General features: G+C 40.9%; 1 protein-coding gene across 2 annotated transcripts; it reads right to left on the bottom strand.

Moving 5' to 3' along the window:
* Positions 1 to 15,267: 15,267 nt before the first annotated feature.
* Positions 15,268 to 16,221, bottom strand: LOC6903010 (uncharacterized). Of its 2 annotated transcripts, none has more exons than XM_015180668.2 (3): positions 15,995 to 16,221; positions 15,718 to 15,891; positions 15,268 to 15,646 (listed from the first exon to the last, which is right to left on the bottom strand). In XM_015180668.2, the coding sequence occupies exons 1-3, from the start codon at positions 16,085 to 16,087 to the stop codon at positions 15,392 to 15,394; spliced, it is 522 nt and encodes a 173-aa protein (XP_015036154.2). In that variant the 5' UTR covers positions 16,088 to 16,221; the 3' UTR covers positions 15,268 to 15,391. The 2 variants fall into 2 exon arrangements, with proteins under 2 accessions (XP_015036154.2, XP_015036153.2); XM_015180667.2 differs by having other exon boundaries at positions 15,953 to 16,218.
* Positions 16,222 to 18,783: the final 2,562 nt, after the last annotated feature.

Genomic DNA, 18,783 nt, shown 5'->3' with positions numbered 1-18,783 from the left:
TGAACGTGTTGACATTTTTATACTATATATGTGCTCCTTTTTACTTTCTTTTTTCTTTTGTAGTGTTTTGTTCTCAACTTTTTTCGGGTGCGCTGCAATGCTGCCTACAGCAAAATATGCTGTCTTGCACAAGGGCTCCCCGAACGGCATTCAAATGCACAATTGTTGTCACCACGACAACGTTGGGCGCTGTGTGCGCTTTGCTCATGTGTAAGGAGCACAGGGTATTATGATTTTCAACAGATGTTTGCGACTCCATAGAGTATGCAGATATATCCATGTCCGTGGGACTGGAGAAATAGTTTTTAGAGACTGTTTGAAATAGAGCAAAGAGCCTTACCTTTAAAGATTTACCGCCTAGAAATCGTATAACTCTTACAGCTGTAGAATGTAGAAAACAAGTGCGACTGTTGTTGGAATTTTCGGACCGAAAAGTAAGTCTTTTCTGCGTCTCGCCAAGGACTGTGTATATTGTTGTTGGGTACTGGGATCGACTCAGCTGCCATAGCCATTGAGGAACAGACGAAGGCAAGTACTCAGAGACCAGAGTTGAAACCCTTGCTTTTTGATCCACCAAGCAACATCTGTGTTACCAGGTATCCCGTTGTCGAGCCACTCGACCACCGACTGCTCTCTTGTTGTTTTTCAAATAGCAGCTCTGTGTGTGTGTGTGTGTGCGGGTCTGTTAGTATGCTAAACATCCGGTGGCAGTTTCTACTGCTTTTGATTCCGCTGCGGCTCTCCTGCCCGCCTGCTCTCGCTTCTGTCACTCAACTTCCGCTCGAATAGAGTGAAAAATAGCATTTTAGTGGGCAGATTCCCATTGGGGACAACCTGCTCGCGTGCTTCCTGCCATCCCGTCCATGCTCCTTTTTTTCCGGTTGCAATGGAGATTGACAATACAAAGGAGAGCGAGAGAGAGAGAGGAGAGCGCGAGTCAGCCATCTTGATTTAAGCTGTCAGCTGTTAAAGTCACTCCTTCACTCCCCCATTCTCCTCTCTCGTTGCTAGCTCTAACCAAATTAAATAGTACAATTTACAAAATGTGTCTGTAGTGTATGCTCGTTTTGTGTAAGTTTTGTAATTGCAAAAGTTCCTACATCATGGATGTAGCACTAAATAAAAAAGAAAATGAAACCGTGCAGCGGTACTGCATTTCTAGGTTATTTTTTATGCGTTGACTCTGCAAAGAAAAAGTAAAGCAAAAATTGCAAACGACTTAAATAAGCAAACAGAAGCGAAGAGTACACACACTCCCACACTCGCATGCAAATGCAAATACTCTGGAATGAAAGACTGCAGATGAGATGAAGTCAGCCCCCACGCCGAACACATACTCGCCCAGGAATGACATGCTTTACGACCTCCTCCTTCTAAAAATACCTTTAGGAAAATACAATTTTTCGCGCTCAGCTACTTAAATAAACTACTTTTTACTACTGACTGACTTTTACGGGCATTGTTGTCAGTGGCATTGTTGTTATCGGGGCTTCAGTTTTTATACTCGCTGTTATATGGTCAGTGTTGTGGCACTTTTGTGTCTTTGTGTGTCTGCATAAATTGCTAGTAAATTTATATGAATTTGTTGTTGCCGGTTTTCCATTTGGCGAGAGAATTTCATCAAGCGTTATTGATACAAAATTGGATTCTATGGTTGTCCAACCTCCAATTAGTGACACTTCACTCGACTTTTAGGCAAACGTGAACGTTGCATCCGATTTGAGTGCTCACTTTTATGGTGAATGTGTTTCTTTGGCTATAGAGTATTTCGCTAACCGCAAAAACCGCATTTTGTATTTACATATGTAATTTCCATCAAAGTTTTCCTTTGTTTATACGAGTAAAGTTTCGCAACACCCTTTTCGTCGGAGGCTGAACTGAAAGTCTCTCGTCGCGGCGCCTCTCTCGTTGATCTGTTTCGTGCTTTCGATAATTCGCTCTCGCTCGTTCTTGATTTTCGCCTCAATTGTGTCCTCTCCTGTGGTGTTTGGGAGGTGTTTCGCCTAGGAGCGAATTCGCACTCGCTTTTTTCTGCGTTGTCTAGGGATAGGATCGCAATTGGCCTTAGACGTCTTAGAGGTCATACTCATTTCTATACAGCTTTAGTTTTTGTGCTAGCACAATGCTACATAATAACACATATACACATAAAGCAATGAATATTCGTAAGTAATTTTCGTTTAGTTTATTAGATTCCTCTTAATTTACAGTCCATTTTTAAGAGAGCTGTATTTTAAATTGAATATAATAAAAATTGAAGTTAAAGGCTATTCTTTTTACAATTGAAATTGAGATCTTCAAATCCGCTGTTAGACCCAATAATATTTGATGTGCGATTGAGAATATTTTCCCTACATTCCCTACGTATTCTGAGAACACCAGCCACAATGAATGTTTAATTATATGAAGCATTTGTGCCCTGGGGAATTCCTAAAGTGCTACGAATCTGGTGACATTGTTTAACCAAGGCATACATATAGTACTTACGAGTTACATATTAAATTGAAATCAATAGCTAGAGGTGCGCTGCACTCGTCATGTGAGACCTCCATCATTAATTTCCAACAAAACAAAGAGTAAGTACGTTTTATACCAAACTCCAAAGAAATCACAGAGTAAGCACAGAATACCAATCTATCAAGAAGTAAGTACCACTTTATCTACGTGAAATTGCAACAATTAAACGAGTGTGTTATTGTTTTTGGCTACTCTGCAATCTAGCCCCAACGGGAATCGCTGTCCCCGAGCTGTGCTTCCACTCAACCAACTTTGATTTGCTACTTTTATAAACATTTGCTCCTCCCAGAAGACAACCGTTCGAGAGATGGACTGCAGTTGAATGAATATTTCATTGTTTCCTGGAACTTTCGAATTGCAGTTTAGTTTGGTCCGAGGGTATCTGGGAAACTTTAAAATTTAAACCGTCCCCCTGGAGGACATCTAATCACTCAAAGAGTTGGAGCAACTTTGCTCCAGTGCACTTCCCATTGCAGATACCCGTAAACCATGCAATTGTAACTTTGTGTCCGGGAACCGGAGTTTTCTCCGATTGCGTAACTTTTACGGGGCGGAGGCGGAAGAGGAGGAAAAAAAGGAATCAAACAACTGGCGGCCTTCCAACTTGCCTTTTGAGCAAATGCGTTTGACAGCCGGTTCGGGGACTAAAAGGCCAAAGCCAGCAAAACAATTTTCACATTTGTTCCAGGCAAAGCCAAAAGGCTGCGGCCGTTTCTCTCCCCCCGCCCCCACCTCGTGGAGAGGTCAACGTGATTGCTGTGTTGTGGGTGGAGTACTCGGGGACCTCTATTAAATTCGAGCCTTCGTGCCTTTCGTGATTAGGGGGTCTCACTGTTCCATCACCATCCAAAGGGTTGGGGTTGCCTACAAATCCAAAATCTCAGAAGCGTAAGCGACACTTGTGGGCGCTCCATTAGGCACAGGCATGCGGGAGACGAGCGGTGGCACGGAGAGAAGAGGAGCCAGAGTCAGAGCCAGAGCCAGAGCCCAAGCGAGAGCCAGAGCCAGAACTGTTGCCTTCCACAGTTTCTTAATTGGAATGCACTTTAAGCGCCGCTTCCCCCTGCCACGAGCAGGCAGCAGCAGTTGAAACTGAGACTGTACAAAAATGTTAAGCACTTTCAACCGAATTGGCTGCTGATTTTATTTCCCCTCCGTTTGCCCACAGAGAGGAGCCAATTACGAAAGAACTGAATTACCCAGACTCCAATGAAGCCTAGAGTTTCCCGCTGCAACCTAGAAAAAAGGGATGAAGGATGTAGCAAAAGCAAAACTATTTGCCATAATCCTTTTCAATCAACTATGCGGAATGACTGCATTCTAAAAACTCGATCAAACTCGATTTGATTTCGTATTTATATTCAATTTCTCTTAGATATTTGCTGTTCTATGCAGCATTTTCTACATCGAAATCTACTTCCACTTCGATTTGCTTTGCTCTTACCCAGCCTTTGCCTCTGCCGTTGGGAGGGAGGGAGGTAGGGAGGGGAGAACGGAACCGAAATCAACGCAAAGGTTGTGTATTCTTTTTTGTTTGTACCAAATTGAATTTGCAATTGGAAGGGCGAACTGCACAGCAAGTGAATTTTTCAGTGCAGAAGATACATAGATAGAGAGAGGGAGGGAGAGGAGCGATGCGGATGCTGTTAAAGTACGAGTAAGACAACAAATTGCCGCAGTCAGAACCAATAATTTATGGTCGGGCTCTGAACGTTCTGGGCTTAACCAGCCCTCAGCTATTTTAAAAATCGTTTAGCGTTTTGGCACAAATGAAACATCAAAGATTTACGAGCCATGATTAAGGCATTTTGCGGGCATGCTCAACGAGAAACCAGCCAGAAACCAGAAACAAAAGCAACATCCAGGCCCCAAAAGAGGCCTCGGCATCGTCCTGAAAGCAGTGCAGGTAGGGTAAGGGCGCCCTGGATGAGCAGGATTTTGTATTTCGGTTTTATCTTTTGCATAGAGGCGATGGTTTAGGCTTTGGCCAAAGAAGAACTTGGCTACAATGGCAGCATGCTGTGAGGATTCGTCAGTTCAGTCAGTACGAACGAGTGCGATTTTGTGGGTAGTTTGCTGTGGCAAGGATTGGCTTCAGAAATATTCAAAACGTTCCTTAAATGGTTTTTGTTTTCCATCTCTGTTTGCATGTGACATTTGGGGACTATCTCAGGGATTATACTAACAAAAACAGAGACGTTTGTTTCATATTTTTACCACTTTCCTGTTGAGATTTTCCGATCTTTTGCTATGATAAATCCCATTAGAAGTATTCAGGAGTCAATGTGCTTATGACTTCCCGAATTATCCCCAGTCTAAGATGAGCTTTTCGGTAAAAATAAGTAAATCCCAGCATGGTCCCCGTACGAGGGACTTATTCTGTAATTAACATGAGCTTTGTGCCACCCCAGGCCATGGCTCATGCCAGACGAGTGGCGAGGGGGGGGGATGCTATGCTCCTATGCTCGCACTCTTTAATTATGCTGCTGGTATCCCCAAAATCCACACACTCCACACGCTCCCAATCCACCGAATCGACGCCCTTTTCGGTTGGCAGCGAGAACCCAATTAAAGCTTCGCTTATTGCAGGGCAACACCAAAGTCGATCCCACAGCTGATAACGGACAATTTGTATTTGCTGCTCCCCAGGGGAATCCCCTATCCTCTCTCTCTCTCTCTCTTTGCCTTGTTTCCTGACGCTGGGATGATTTCCATTTTTGGTTTATTTGCTGGGCGAATCCTTTGGAGGCTTATAGTTTTTGTAATTGTTTCGGGGGCAGATCCTGGTAGCTGTTATTGTTGGTATTTTTAGACAGATTCGTTTGTGTTAGCCCAGCGCACTGCTTTAAATTGCTTTAGTCCGCATTTGGGTTCTTTTAATACCCGGTACAAAGAGGGTCCTTGGGTATATGCGTCATAAAAGCTTTAACCATAAACTAGATATTTGTACAGCCGATTCCCCCAAATACACATTTGATTAGGTAGTTCTGGAAGGAACTGCAATGTCTCTCGTCTATTCGAAAGACTCCATCTCTGAGGATTTGCTCTAATTTTAATTGGTGTGACTAGCGGGTATTTTATAGTCGAAGTATCGAGTACATCATTCCTACTTCTTTTTTTGTTGCCTTAACTGCTGTTTTGGATAGCGCAATTTGCATTTTCGGGAAACTGGGGAAATTGTGTGCTGCGAGGCGTGTGAATAATGTGTGAGCTTACGGAGTGGAGCTTACTTGCCCCCTCCTGATGCTGCCACTCTCGTCTCGGGTGTGCCGTTCCGAAATGATTTGTAGACATTTTAATCTAATTAATGTTGTCGCGATGGAGCAACAGAACAGAACATTAGAGGAGAAAAGGAGAATTCGCAAATCCACATTTGGCGCCTCGCCCCCCCCCCCCCCCCCCATTGCTAATTGCCTGCCAAGCGTTTTGCGGTGCCTCCCAGTGGCAGATGGAGACCAAAAGACCTTCTTCTCTCTCAGTCTCTGTCTCTGTCTCTATTTCTATTTTCGCTTTACTTTCCATCTTGTTCTTCAGCCATTACGTGCACTTGTCGCCGGGGTTGTCATTATGCTTTCATGGTTTTAGTTTTCAGAGAGTTGAAAAAAAATATGAATACAAAAACAGCTCAAAAACGGGAAGTGGGGCGGGTGGAAGGTGGAAGGAGCTGTTGATGTCTTAACGACTTGCTGGCAAATAGGAAAAGTTTTTGTCGAAATGTTGGAAAGTCCCTTTGCGCTGATTGCAGCAGCAGCAACAATGCTGCCACAGGCTGAGAAATAGGCAACACATTTAAAGGAGGGAAATTCATACAGAAAAGGCATCGAATTTCAAAGAAACTTCACTTCTCCATTCCTGAATTATTTTGAACTTTTGCCAGGTGAAATCGGAAACCAGAACAACTCCATGTAGACTTTTTTTTCCATTTGAAAAACAATATTCGATACGCAATTTCAATAAACAGATGATAACAACACTTAACCTCCAGCATCGTCGAAGACCCATGCCCCTCGACCCTCGACCTACGAATGTTTCAACAGCCAGGTGATTGTCTTTTGTTTTTTTATTGTTCTTTTTGAGAGTCGCGGCAATATTGCGAAAAGCTTTGTGCAAATTTTCTCATATTTCCATGGTAAGCTTGCCTCGAGGACGACTCAAGAGGGAATGCCAAGGCAAAGGCAAAGGGCAAAAAGCATAAATGAAAGGGGCAAAAAGGTAGCAAAAAAAATATAAAATTCTTATTTGTTTTCATATATATATATTGTGTGTTATTTGCCCTTGTATGTGGGAGGACCTTTTGGTAATTGTTATTTGATACACACACAGGGATACTAAAGCTATATTATTGCGCTCTTGGCATGTTTGAAAAGGATACGAATGGCCAACGGGAAAACCGAACGAGAACGAGGGAGAGAAGGAGTATGATATACAGTAGCTCTTGGCAATAAGCGAAATTCAATTAGAAAATTCAAAAGCTGCCTAACAAATTTTCAACTGCAATTAGAAGCGAGTTGCCAAAAAACACACGGACAGAAAACTTGATTGCCACATTGAGATACAGTTGGAGGTTGGAGGACTCGTGCAGATGCAGCAGCAGATACAGATACAGCTGCAGCGGCAGAAACAGATACTGATACAGATACAGATACTGATATGTACATGCATGTCTGATGCAGTTGGTGCCGAGATACAAAAACTTTGCAAGGGAAAAGTTTTTGGACCATTATGAAACAAATGCAACGCCGTTGAGGGGGCTATAAAACTGCAAAATGGAATTCTCTCTGCTTATATTTCACACACACCTACATACATTCTTATAGACACTATATATACTGGTATACGAAAGGTCTGGCATGATTTATTCTGAAGTACTAGTTTTGGCTCTTATTTCCAAAAGTACTGGAACTGGATTATGATATTGAAGTTTTAGTTGTATAAAATTGTGAGGTACATTTATAAACTTTTTGTTTTCAGTGTATTAAACGTTTAGACAGATAATAGAAGCATTTTATTCTAGCAGCAATAGCCGTCGGTGTTTAATGGATGAAATATAATGGGAGCATTTAATTTATATTTAAAAAGTTTAACCAGAAGTTTTTATAGGAGATTATGAAAACATTTCGAGTGGTTTTCCTTAGTTCCTTTGGTTTTATTAGGCAATTAACCAACTTGTTGGCCTACTCCTAAACTTAAAGTGCTATATTGTTGAAATATAAAATGTCTTCTAAACCAAAATTGTGGCTGTATTACGCAGGATCCTCTGCTAACTAAAGTCTTCTTTCAATATACATAAATCTCATATATTTAATTGCTAACGCTCCATGAATTTCTACAAGATACAGATTGCTCAAAGTCGGACGCCTGAAGTTGTCTTGATTTTCTCAAGTATTCCTCTCTCCTTGTTTTCTCCACACACATCTCCAACACTCAGACTTAGTTGTGGTAAGTAGTACTCATACTCCACTCTCTCTATTCCTTTTGTTTGTGGCAGCCAAAGAGATCTCCAGTGACTTAATGCAATTAAAAAGTTTGAATAAACAACAGCATAAGCATAGGAGAACTTTTGATGAAAGGCGGAGGGGTGCCAACTATGACGATGATAATGATGATGATGATGATGATGTTTAACCATCAACTCATCAAACTTTCTCAGCTATAAAAGAACTCATGAGTGGGTTCAGACTCACACAAGTATGTTAGCATGCGGTTAGCACAGAAAGTGGCTTACAATGTTTCTGAGAGCCATTAGCCATAATGAAGGACTGCCAAAGAGCAACAAGCTATGAGGAGTTTCTTTGATTACTTAACTTCTAATTTAAATTCCTATACTGGATCTTGATTTTATCATTAATTTTTTCACACCACTAATTCGTTGAAATGCTTTTTCATAAATTCTTAAAATCTTTGACCATAAATTGGATTAAAAAAGCTTAAATACTTTTCACATTAAGGAACATTTATAACCATATAAAATTTTTGTTTTTATTTTTAAGCCCATAAACTTTAAGCACACAAAACAAATCCCAACAAATAACACTCCAATCTATTAATAATATTGGTATTATTTATTAATTGACATCAAGCTGGCTGCTTTTTTTTTTGCCCATTTATCCGACAAGCTGTTACCAGATGACCTCTGACCGAATCATAGATTAAAATTGTATTTCTCTATACATTTTTTATGGCCATTTGATAGCCTTTTGTGGGGACACATACAGTGCGTTTCGGTGCCATTAGGCAGTGTTAAGAATGATGATTTATTAATAGATAATCCTGAATGTGGCGGGACTTTTTGCAGACACATAAAATATAGTTATTGTATGCCGTTCATCGAAGTTTGTTCCTTTCTATCGAAAAAAACACAATTTTTTCTATAAAATGAATAAATAAATTCATTGGACAGTGCCATATCATATACATATATCTTTTTCTATATGCGATAGCGGATCTTCTTCGATTTTGGCCATACTTTCAGCAGGAAATGTCAAATATTTTCACATGATTTTTACTCTTAAACGAAAATACATCCATGATTAATGTATCGAAACGCACAGTAGTTGAAAACTCCTGCAAATGAATGTGTTATTCGATTTGTCTCCTTTTCAACTCTTAACTTTTCCATTTATTATAAATGCCAGAGTGGATTTCTACTGTTCGAGAGTTTCATTATTACCATTTACTCTATTTTGGCCATGCCCAAGCCCACTTCTGGGCTCCAACCATTCGCCACTTTTCAGCGTTTGGCATTTGCATTTTTATGGCAACACTTCCAGGGGCCGCAATTATTTCCTCATCTCGAACCAAACCGAACCGAATCCTTCGAACCAAGCATTTTATTGCTCCTGCATCCTTCTCGTATGGGCGACTTTTATCTCTCGTCGTTCTCGTCGAGGGTTCTGTGGCAGGATGCTGGGGTTGGGCCTGGGCCTGGGACAGAGGCATCAACAGTCATTTGGCAAATATATTGCAGTCACAACATCGCATATAACACATCAATATCCGGCACGACCACGCCCACACATGTCACCCACTCGCCAGCCCTCAACATGCCCATCTCCCTCCGCCTCTCGTCCGACAATTTACACATGAAAAAAGACAGCAATGAGCAAAAAGGGAGGGCAAAAGCAAATTGAAAATCACAAAACAAAACAAAAATGTTGGGAAAATACAAGAAGGTTGGCTGAAATTGGAAATAAGGAAACGACCACATAATATCCTAGAGATAAACAAAATGGGAGCTATATGTAACTCTAAAATGGGAGTGAAGATAGCTTCCGAATACCATTTTGGTAACACTTAAAGATACACGACACTCGATCATGTGTATATGACAGAAGCTTCCCAGCTTTTTTGTTGGAAAACAACAAAGATACTTCCACGACAATCCCTGTTTCAGAGATATGCCAATTCTATACGAACTTCACAGTTGAACCAATACAATCCTTAGCAATCCTAAAAGCATTTTTGGCATCTGTACAGACATCAGTTAAGCCCAGGAATAGAATATACCTTAGAGAATCGATTCAGTGTTGTTTTCATATCTCTGCAGCCCAATATTCTTTTTCATGCGTTTCCCCATTCGAATGTGGAGTTTCCACCGAGAACGGCAAAAATTTGTTGCAGCGGATATCCGCTTTTACAGCATGTGACGGAAGTTGTTGTTCTGTTCCTCTCTCTCTCTCTCCACTGCATCTGGGACTGTACCTGAAGCCCCCGGATTCACAGAAAGCCTCCCCATTCGTTCTTGTTATTGCCGATGAAATGTTGTGCGGCCTCTGCAAGATCTTAATTTCGATATTGATGTCAAATTGTCGCGGCGCGTTTAATTAAAAAAATCCACGGGGTGCGCAAAGAGAAAACATCCAAAAAAAGGGCACTTAAAATGGGCTGTGGCAGTGCCGTTGCTGTGGATTTTCTCGCATTTCCCTTTTCTGCAGTGCTTTTTTTTCCCCACATACGGAGTGGCTCGATTTAAGGGCCAACACGTCGAACACGGTCCCCACATGGTTATGGTGTCCATGGCGGCCTGCCTTGAGGTTTTCCAAAAGTTTCCATTTATGTTGCATTCTTTGGGCTGTGCTGCATGCGGCAAATACTTTTCGGCTTAAAGTTGCAAAAAGTTGCTTACTGGACCGAGCCGGAGAGGAGGTAGAACGATATAAATTGAGCTCAAAGAATGGGATTACAGTTTGCTCGAAATAAAATGTTGATAAATTGAATCAAGCTCGTTATAAACTTGCAGAGTGTATTATATTTTGCCTAGATGTTTGCAGGGCAGGCAAGGAAGCATATCGGATCTCTTGGGATAGCTAAAAATATTCTTTTTTATATATTTTACTGAAACATGTCAGAGTATCTTTTACTAAAACCCTATTTTATAATCGGCTAAGAAAAGTAAGAACAATGGATCGGTTAGGGTATTCAAGTGCTTGGAAAAGCAGACTATTCGTTAGATATTTTTTCTTAAATATTTGTTTTTAAAGCCTATAGAAACAGAACAGAGATGCAAGCGAATATGTTCTTAAATTTTTTTCGAATTGTTTTTCTTCCCGCACCTTTTTCTTCATATTTTGTTTACAATATGAATTATAAATGAATTCCTTTGCCGATAAAACTTGTCAAAAAATTGCATACCTTGATTCCTTAATGAATGAAAGCAAAATAAATTTTTCTCCACCTTTACGGAAAAAAATATTGGCAAATTATGGCCGTAATGAAAACAAAAATATCTCAGTCTTGTCTGCAGTTGTTGTTGAGTTATTACAAAATTTTTGTTTCACTTTTATTTTCGGGTAGTTATGGCAGTGCAGTGTTGGACATTTATCTTTATGCTTTCATACTTCTAGCCATTTATTTGTTCAACCATATTATTTATAGAGGGAAAACAGAACATCTGCATTCCAGCAGTTTGATTTATTTCCAAAGGGTTTTCCCCCAAAATATGGGTCCAGCATATGTTGGACCCATGAAATTATTATAAATTAATCCACCAGCAAATTGTGCATTTCATCAATGACATATGGCAATCAATGCCAGGGAGGGACTTCTGATTGCTGGCTACTGAAAAGCCCCATGTAAATTATTGATTTCAATTTACAATTTATTTTGCTCGCATGCACCAGCCAACGATGATGGGGATGATGATGAGGTTGTCCGTTTCCATGTCCTTTATCCTCTTGTTATTGCTCTTTTGGATATCTGCCTCTGCTCTTTTCTGCGTGCCCTTGATGACGTTGTCAACGCAAATTCTGTTGGAAAGCTACTGAAAGATGCAAAGGTTTCGATTGTTGATATTATTAAAAATTTATGAATTAAATGGAAAATCAGACCAGGTCCAGCAGTGCCGTTGTATACTAGATTGCTCGTAAGTGGATAGGTCAGGAATACAAAACAATCGATAAATGTTTGCTAAGTAGAGGTAGGTACTGGAAATACTTCTCCGAAATATTGATGTATAGATAGATCATAAGTAGAGAATGATTGTGGGAGTTGTTGGTTTTTGGATGACTGTTTATTTAAAACTTCTTCCTTTTACAAGATAATAGTCTTTGTTGGGGTACAGTTGTACCTTTTTCGACCTTCAGATGGATCATGAACTTCCATTGATAGGCATAAAGAAGCTCCCAATGGCAGAAAGCTCTCAAATATCACCTCCTTGATCTGAATATATCTCTAAGGAAATTTTCATTGGTCACGAATGCATTTCTTAAAGATTCTTCTGAAACTTTGTTTACTTTTAAGTATTATTCGATATAGCAAGAGTTCTCAAAGAAACTTCCTGTTCATTGGTTCTCCTCTTAACCTTAATAACTGAATTTTGCCAGGAAATATCCGCCAAAATAAAATTGAGTTGTATACCAGGGTCAGAGGCCATTATGTTGGCCCTCTATTCGTGGCAATTTTCGCCGTGGCGCCCCCAAAAACTGCAATTACCAGTTAAACCCAGTAAGTAGCCCGAAAAGAATGGAAGTTGTTGCAGCTTCCTTTCGCCGCTCGAGTGGCGGAGCGGAGCCCAAGACGCGGGATATTCTCCTCCACAAGGCACTTAATATTTTCGCAGCACAAAGTTTGCAGCGTAAGTTGTTGTGTATATTTTTTGGGACTATTTTTGATAATATTTGGCTCACTGCACGCTGCGTATTTCAATTTGCGCTTGTTTAATTATATTTTGCAAGCTCCCGGATAAGTTTATGGCAGTTCCTAAATAGCTTTGTGGAAAGGAAACGAAAAGGAATGGCCCCAAGGAAAATTGGCCAGGATAAGGCAACGTAAAAGTGATTTTCATGATAGCGAAAGTGAGAATTATATTGCAGTTTTAGCAACTCGTAATTTGTTTTTGGAAAGTTTGAAAATAATAATTCTGCCTCACTCCCCCTAGATTTAAGTGCATTTATAACAAATATTGATCAAATCGTTTTATAATTTTTTACCGGTCTTGTGCACATACATATGTCGAACAATTGATTTTATTCTATATTTCTGGCTCGTAAAACGTTTTGCCAAAACAACACAAAGCTGGAAGGACTTGGGATGTTGTCTCTCTGCAAATGTCTGTAAATAAAACATAAGCAGTTGGCATACAAACACGGTATATGGAAGGGAAATCGTGCCAAGCCGGGTCAACAGTCATTCTGGCACTGTCAACAATTCTCTCTCTGCTTCCCCTATCTATCGCTCAGCCTCTCGTACGTGAACTACAAAAACGGAAAAAATATTTCCCTCCCGGGCAGGCACTAGCTTTTGTTATGGCCCAATAATGGAAACAGTCCGGAATCCCTTTACCAATATTCTTTTACCCATATTCGACTATGAAAGTTGTTCCTGTCCTTTTTTCGGCTCTTAACCTTTGAGATTGTTTCAACTAAAAGTTGGGTTTGAGAGCATGTGGCAGATGTCATTAAAATCATATGCTGCGCTGGTCAAAAACTGGCAAATTGCGGAGAATCAGATAATGTTGACGTGCAACGAACCAGAAATGAGATAGGAACACTCACGCGCACATTTGCCCGGAAGGAAATGTGCTAGAGAGCTTAGAGTTGAGTGTAGTCGTCTGTGGGATACCGTGTAGAGGAGAAAGTATAATGAAGCACAAGAACGGAATACTTGGACTATTATTGGACACTTTAAGGGGGGCACTGTAGGATCATCTTGGAGGACAAAGATATGTGTCGAAGATAAAGAGAGAAAGGCCGACCCTTAGTGAGAGTCTCCACTAGATGCACGCAATTGCGACATGCTCACACGCACATTTTCTTCTTGTTGTTGTCTGTTCTTTTTGCTCTTCTATTTCGCATGTGTCTTGCCTCAAATCATGTCCCTCCATAAGCAATAGCACGCCTCAAGTTTTTTGTTGCTACCCTCGAAAAGGGCGTTGATTATAATAGATGGGCTTTGTTCGAAAGTTTCCAATATCTGGCCGGTGGAGAGATGAAAAGGCCGAGCAAATGTTTCCAAACTAAGCGAGGGTAAGTTGAGGCCAACATTATGTTGCCCCATTTTGTGGCAAAAAGCTGTGAGCTCATCTCATGGCTCTCGTCCTGGTCCTGTGCCTCTGCTGTGTGGTGTGCATTGAATTTCATGACGTCATTAGCGTTAATGGCTGTCCATGTGCATTATGCACAAGGTTTAAATATTCATTTTAAATTCATTTTTTTTTCTAATGAAAAGTTACATGAGCTGCAAATGAGCTAACGAGCGCTGTGAAGAAAGAAGCACCGAACTAAGTGGAACGGCACCAAACCCCAGCCGAACCGAACTTGCATTGAAAATAATGAGCCATAAAGTGTTCGGTTTTAAAGGAGTGGGAGTGTTATGGTGGATGAGTAGTGGAAGAAGAATGGTGGAACACTGTGGTGGCGGTGTGCGGTTTCCTCTTTACCTTTCGTCGAATAGTTGAAAGGATTTTGCCTGTTGTCATGGCGGATTTTGCTTCCACTTTGTTAGCCAAGCCAAGATAAGGGATTACATTACACGTGCCTTGTTGAATTTTCACAATTTCCCATGTTCGTTGGATTTTGGTCTTCCAGTAATGAAGTGACTACAAGTATGTGTGTTTGCGTCAGCCCCGCACGCAAAATATGCTTTGAAAATATCTGATTTCTTGATGAATGTAAAACTAGCGATAAAACTAGGAGAGCCTGTATGAGAAAACCATGAAATTAAATTGAAATTAAAGAGTGCTTGGCATTCATAAGAATAGAACAAGTTTGTGGTTAGATAGGGTACACGAAATGTTGGGAAGGGGATGATGAGGGGGAATCACTTCACCAAGAATCATAGCGAAACAAAGGATAGGGAAATTATGAATGAATTAAGACTTTGAAGGTAGTTTTAATAGAAGCTCAGGTTTAGACTACAAAAGATAGACCCACGATTGATGTTGTTTGGAAGTCTTCCCTGGTGCATAACGTAGTCTGGATATAGCCCCATCTCATTGGTGTAGATCAACTTTCCCGTCACTTTTGGTGGCTTTTAAAATCCTTTTAGTTTCAACACGTTGGCCACACAAGTTGTTGCAGCTGCACATGTGGTGTTGTCCTTCCATGTTCCTTCCACGTAAATCCATTCACAGAAACCCAACTAGCATGAGTTGGCTTAGTCAGCGCTTACACGGAAAACACCCACACATCAGGCACTCATGTAAATGCCCCACATATATATACGAGTATATGTTTTTTTGGACTATCTCCAACGAGGCTTGAAGAATGCCGCCGAATAACTGGCCGTGCAACGAGGAAACAGACCATGCAACCATTTTGGTCTACAGCTTTAGTTTAAACGCAAACTGAACAATTTGATTTCTGTACTTTTCCAAAAGGTGTTTAACAAAATCAAAGAAGGTTGGAATTTGGAGAATGGAGCCATCGAAAAGCGGGAGTCAGCGAACCAACTGCAATAGGAATGATGGAATGTGGAACAGTCTTGTGTAGAAGTAAGTGCTGTCGTTATTGATGGCCTGCTGCTCTGTGTAAGTCCGCAAGCTGTTCACACAGAAGATATGCCAGAGGGGCAGCAGATAGGCGATCCCAACGCCAAAGCGGATCGCCCAGCGAGCACGGGCCAAGCACAGGACATCGGCTATAATCGTGGTTCCGTACATTACCTGCCATCGATAGAGGAGCTCCGGCTTGACCTGCGGAAGAAAACAAACAAAAAAAAACGGTGTTGTGCCAAGGTTTGGCAGATGTGATCTTCAGTACTCACCCAAAGAAAGGCATATAGTAGATAATTCCATAAAGCGACCATTGCCAAGCTGCTAGCGATCCAGCAGTGATGCAGCATCCTGTCGCTTAGGGTAAACCAATTTGTCTGGGGCCAGGAGACCTCTGAAATATCCTCCATGGTTAACAAAAGGTAAATCTGCTTATAGTTGTATATCTGAAAACGAGAGTGTAAACGCCATTATTCACTGTCTGAATCAGCTCATTGTTTTACTCACTAGCTCCATGAAACCGACTGCGAGCATATACAAAAATATCACTTGCAAATTTCCGTCTAAGGCAGTTGTGAGGCCATTCCATGTCGTTAATGAAAACTCCCAAAACATGTGGTAATCGCTACCCGGGTATCCCATGTCTAAATATTTACCCGAAAAGTAACAAATTTGTTTTGCGATTTCGTGTTGTTTGAGTGCTAAGTGTATTTATCATCAAATGATGAAAATTGTTAACCTCAAATCAAACATTTGTAAATTTGTAAATATTTGAAATATTTCCTATGGGCTTCAGGTACATGTGCCTACTATGATCCTATCAATAACGATTGTTAAAAACTTTAATCGGATTTCCGTGGGAGGCCTCATTCATGCATGCATCACGACCTCTGCTGCTGCAGCAGCCCTGCGAAAGTTTCGAGTGCACATGAACGATTGAACTAGTTCCTAAAATCGCACTCGAATGCTCCGCATGGGTTCCGGCTTGGCCTTGTTTTGCGGTTAAGTCCACATGCCACATACCACATGCTTCATGCCCCAAAAACTATGCCATGTGGTTATTGTCGTCGTAGTTGTCGTTGCTGTTGCAAATATCAGTTTTTCTGTTAGTTTTTTTTTGCTGTCTGCATTTTATGACTCTGCTGCAGTGTGGCGAGAAAAGAGCTCCTGTCAGCCGAGTGCGAAAGAGAGGGCCTCACACTGGTGTGAGATAGAGAGAGAGAGAGAGGAAGCGAGAGTAATTGTTACATGCATTCAAGTCGACTTGCTGCGGTTTACTCGTATCCATAGGCCCCATACCGCACCACCCCGACACCGCCCCACCAGACGACGACGCATTGGCAATTTAATGCCTCGACAATGCCGCATTATTAGTGATCCTTTACCGAAACCATCCGCCTCCACATGGCCGGGGATAGGCCATGTGTGTGCGAAACCGAGTTGTGCATAATAAATTAACCGCATGGTCGGTCCGAGTTTTGCTCATTAAAGCGCATTTGTATTTAGTTGTGCATAAAACATTAAGGGCCAACGAGCCAACGTGGCCAGAACGCCATTGCCAGGACCGAATGTCCTGAATGTGTGGCTGTCCGGCGTGTCCGATGTCCGATGTCCGTGTGTTTGCGTAATTACACTTGTCCTTGCCTATGCTCTTGCCAAAACGAATTAATTCCAATTCATATTTATTATTCTCCCAGTGCGCCCTGGCAATGCGTGAAGATTGCAATCGCAACCGAGTGAGGAATTCTCATTTGCATGTCCTCTGTCCTCTGTCCTGTGTCCTGTGCCGTGCGTCATGTCCCACAGCTCTCTCTCTCTCTCTCTCTCTCTGGTTGGTTTCCCTGTAATTATGTGATTAAAAAGCGTTCAACTCATTTACTCAGTATTGATTTAAATGGAGTGAATGCCATTTCATTTAGCTCCTAGGCGCAGTTCAGGGCACGTGCTTAGGGACCTGTTTATGCCACACTTGAACAAAATGTTAGAATTTGTATTCGGGTCTATAATGACTATTGGTTGGACAAAGGGAAATTAGTTATTCAATCGTTTAATGAACTTGTACGCACCACCACGATAGGTGTGATTAAATGGTCTCTAATTAATGGGGTTTCTGTTGCTTACATGTGTTGTAGGCTTTAATATATTTCGAGATGATGGAACATAGAGTAAATAGTAAATAGAGTTAAGAATAGTTCTTTAGTTCTTAAAGCTTTAAAACTGGCACTGTTTATAATTTTAATTTGTCTTAAGTAACGCCCATACATTTATATGGTACACGATTTCTTCAGGGTGGCTTTTGAAAGTGGCTTCAGGATCTGAAAAGTTACTACTCTAATATTGTTTTTGGTATACACGATTTGCACTCCAATATAGCTTATATTATAATACCATTACAGCTAATGTTAGCTCACTCCCCATAGTTCTTTCTTGCTTTCTATGACCCACACTTCCCTTATTAATGATACCAGCTCTAATTCTAACAAAAAATGAATGATTTATCTCACCCTAATGCCCTTTTTTCCCCATTGTACACCAGAAAAAGCTCATATTTCGTTGTCAAAAATGTGGCATTTACCATAACAATAAGTTGTCTCCTGTTTATGCATTCCATTCACACAAGCAGAAAAAGACCGCAACATAGGAAAAGGAAAACCCCAAAATATTATGATAAACTTTATTACGCCAAAAAAGTGTAGGACAATGCCCCAGAATTATGCATATGAAAATGGAATTTATTTGCCAACTACCAAAGGGGAAGTAAACCTCATTCCGCATGACCCTAAGCCCTTGCCACCCGTCTCTGGACCACTGCGTTGGTATTCCGAGGGAGAGAAACGATTTAAACTTTCATTACACCCAACACATATCCATCCTTCTCTCTCTCTCTCTCTCTCTCGGATCCCTTCCCTTCGCCCTCTCACATTAGGCCACTTGAGCGACAGACACCCATTCATAAATGGTTATCTGTGTCCGTGCGTGAGTGGAGTAATTTTCCAGCTGTTTCACCTCCTTGGCGGAGTGTACTCCTCCTTTGATACTGGTATGACGCTTGCTTAAAAACGACTGGAAAAACGAGTCCTAGATAATAGAGTTTTTAAATAAGAAATAAGGAATGGTTTGATCACTGTTATTTACCACAAAAAAAATAATAATAATAATAAAAAACAGAAAATAATTTGAAAAATTTAAAATTCAAAATTATTACATAATTTGTGGGAGGTAAATTGTATTATATTGGAGTCATTTAAGAATAACAGCTAAATTATACTGGAACTCGGCCTATAACATAAGCTTAGAACATAAAATCTGAAAATCTGATAAGCTTTTGAAACATAAAT

Source organism: Drosophila pseudoobscura, chromosome 4 (genome assembly GCF_009870125.1).
Source record: "Drosophila pseudoobscura strain MV-25-SWS-2005 chromosome 4, UCI_Dpse_MV25, whole genome shotgun sequence".
NCBI classification, from domain to species: domain Eukaryota; kingdom Metazoa; phylum Arthropoda; class Insecta; order Diptera; family Drosophilidae; genus Drosophila; species Drosophila pseudoobscura.
The sequence above is the reverse complement of the archived record's forward strand: the minus strand, read 5'-3'. Positions and strand labels throughout refer to the sequence as shown.

What these genes read in the sequence shown, in the direction of transcription:
- LOC6903010 (XM_015180667.2), bottom strand. Translation starts at nt 16,087, where the DNA reads ATGGGATACCCGGGTAGCGATTACCACATGTTTTGGGAGTTTTCATTA. An exon ending in CAGTCGGTTTCATGGAGCTA is followed by an intron (nt 15,892 to 15,952) that starts GTGAGTAAAACA and finishes TCTCGTTTTCAG; the next exon opens with ATATACAACTATAAGCAGAT. An exon ending in TACTATATGCCTTTCTTTGG is followed by an intron (nt 15,647 to 15,717) that starts GTGAGTACTGAA and finishes TTTCTTCCGCAG; the next exon opens with GTCAAGCCGGAGCTCCTCTA.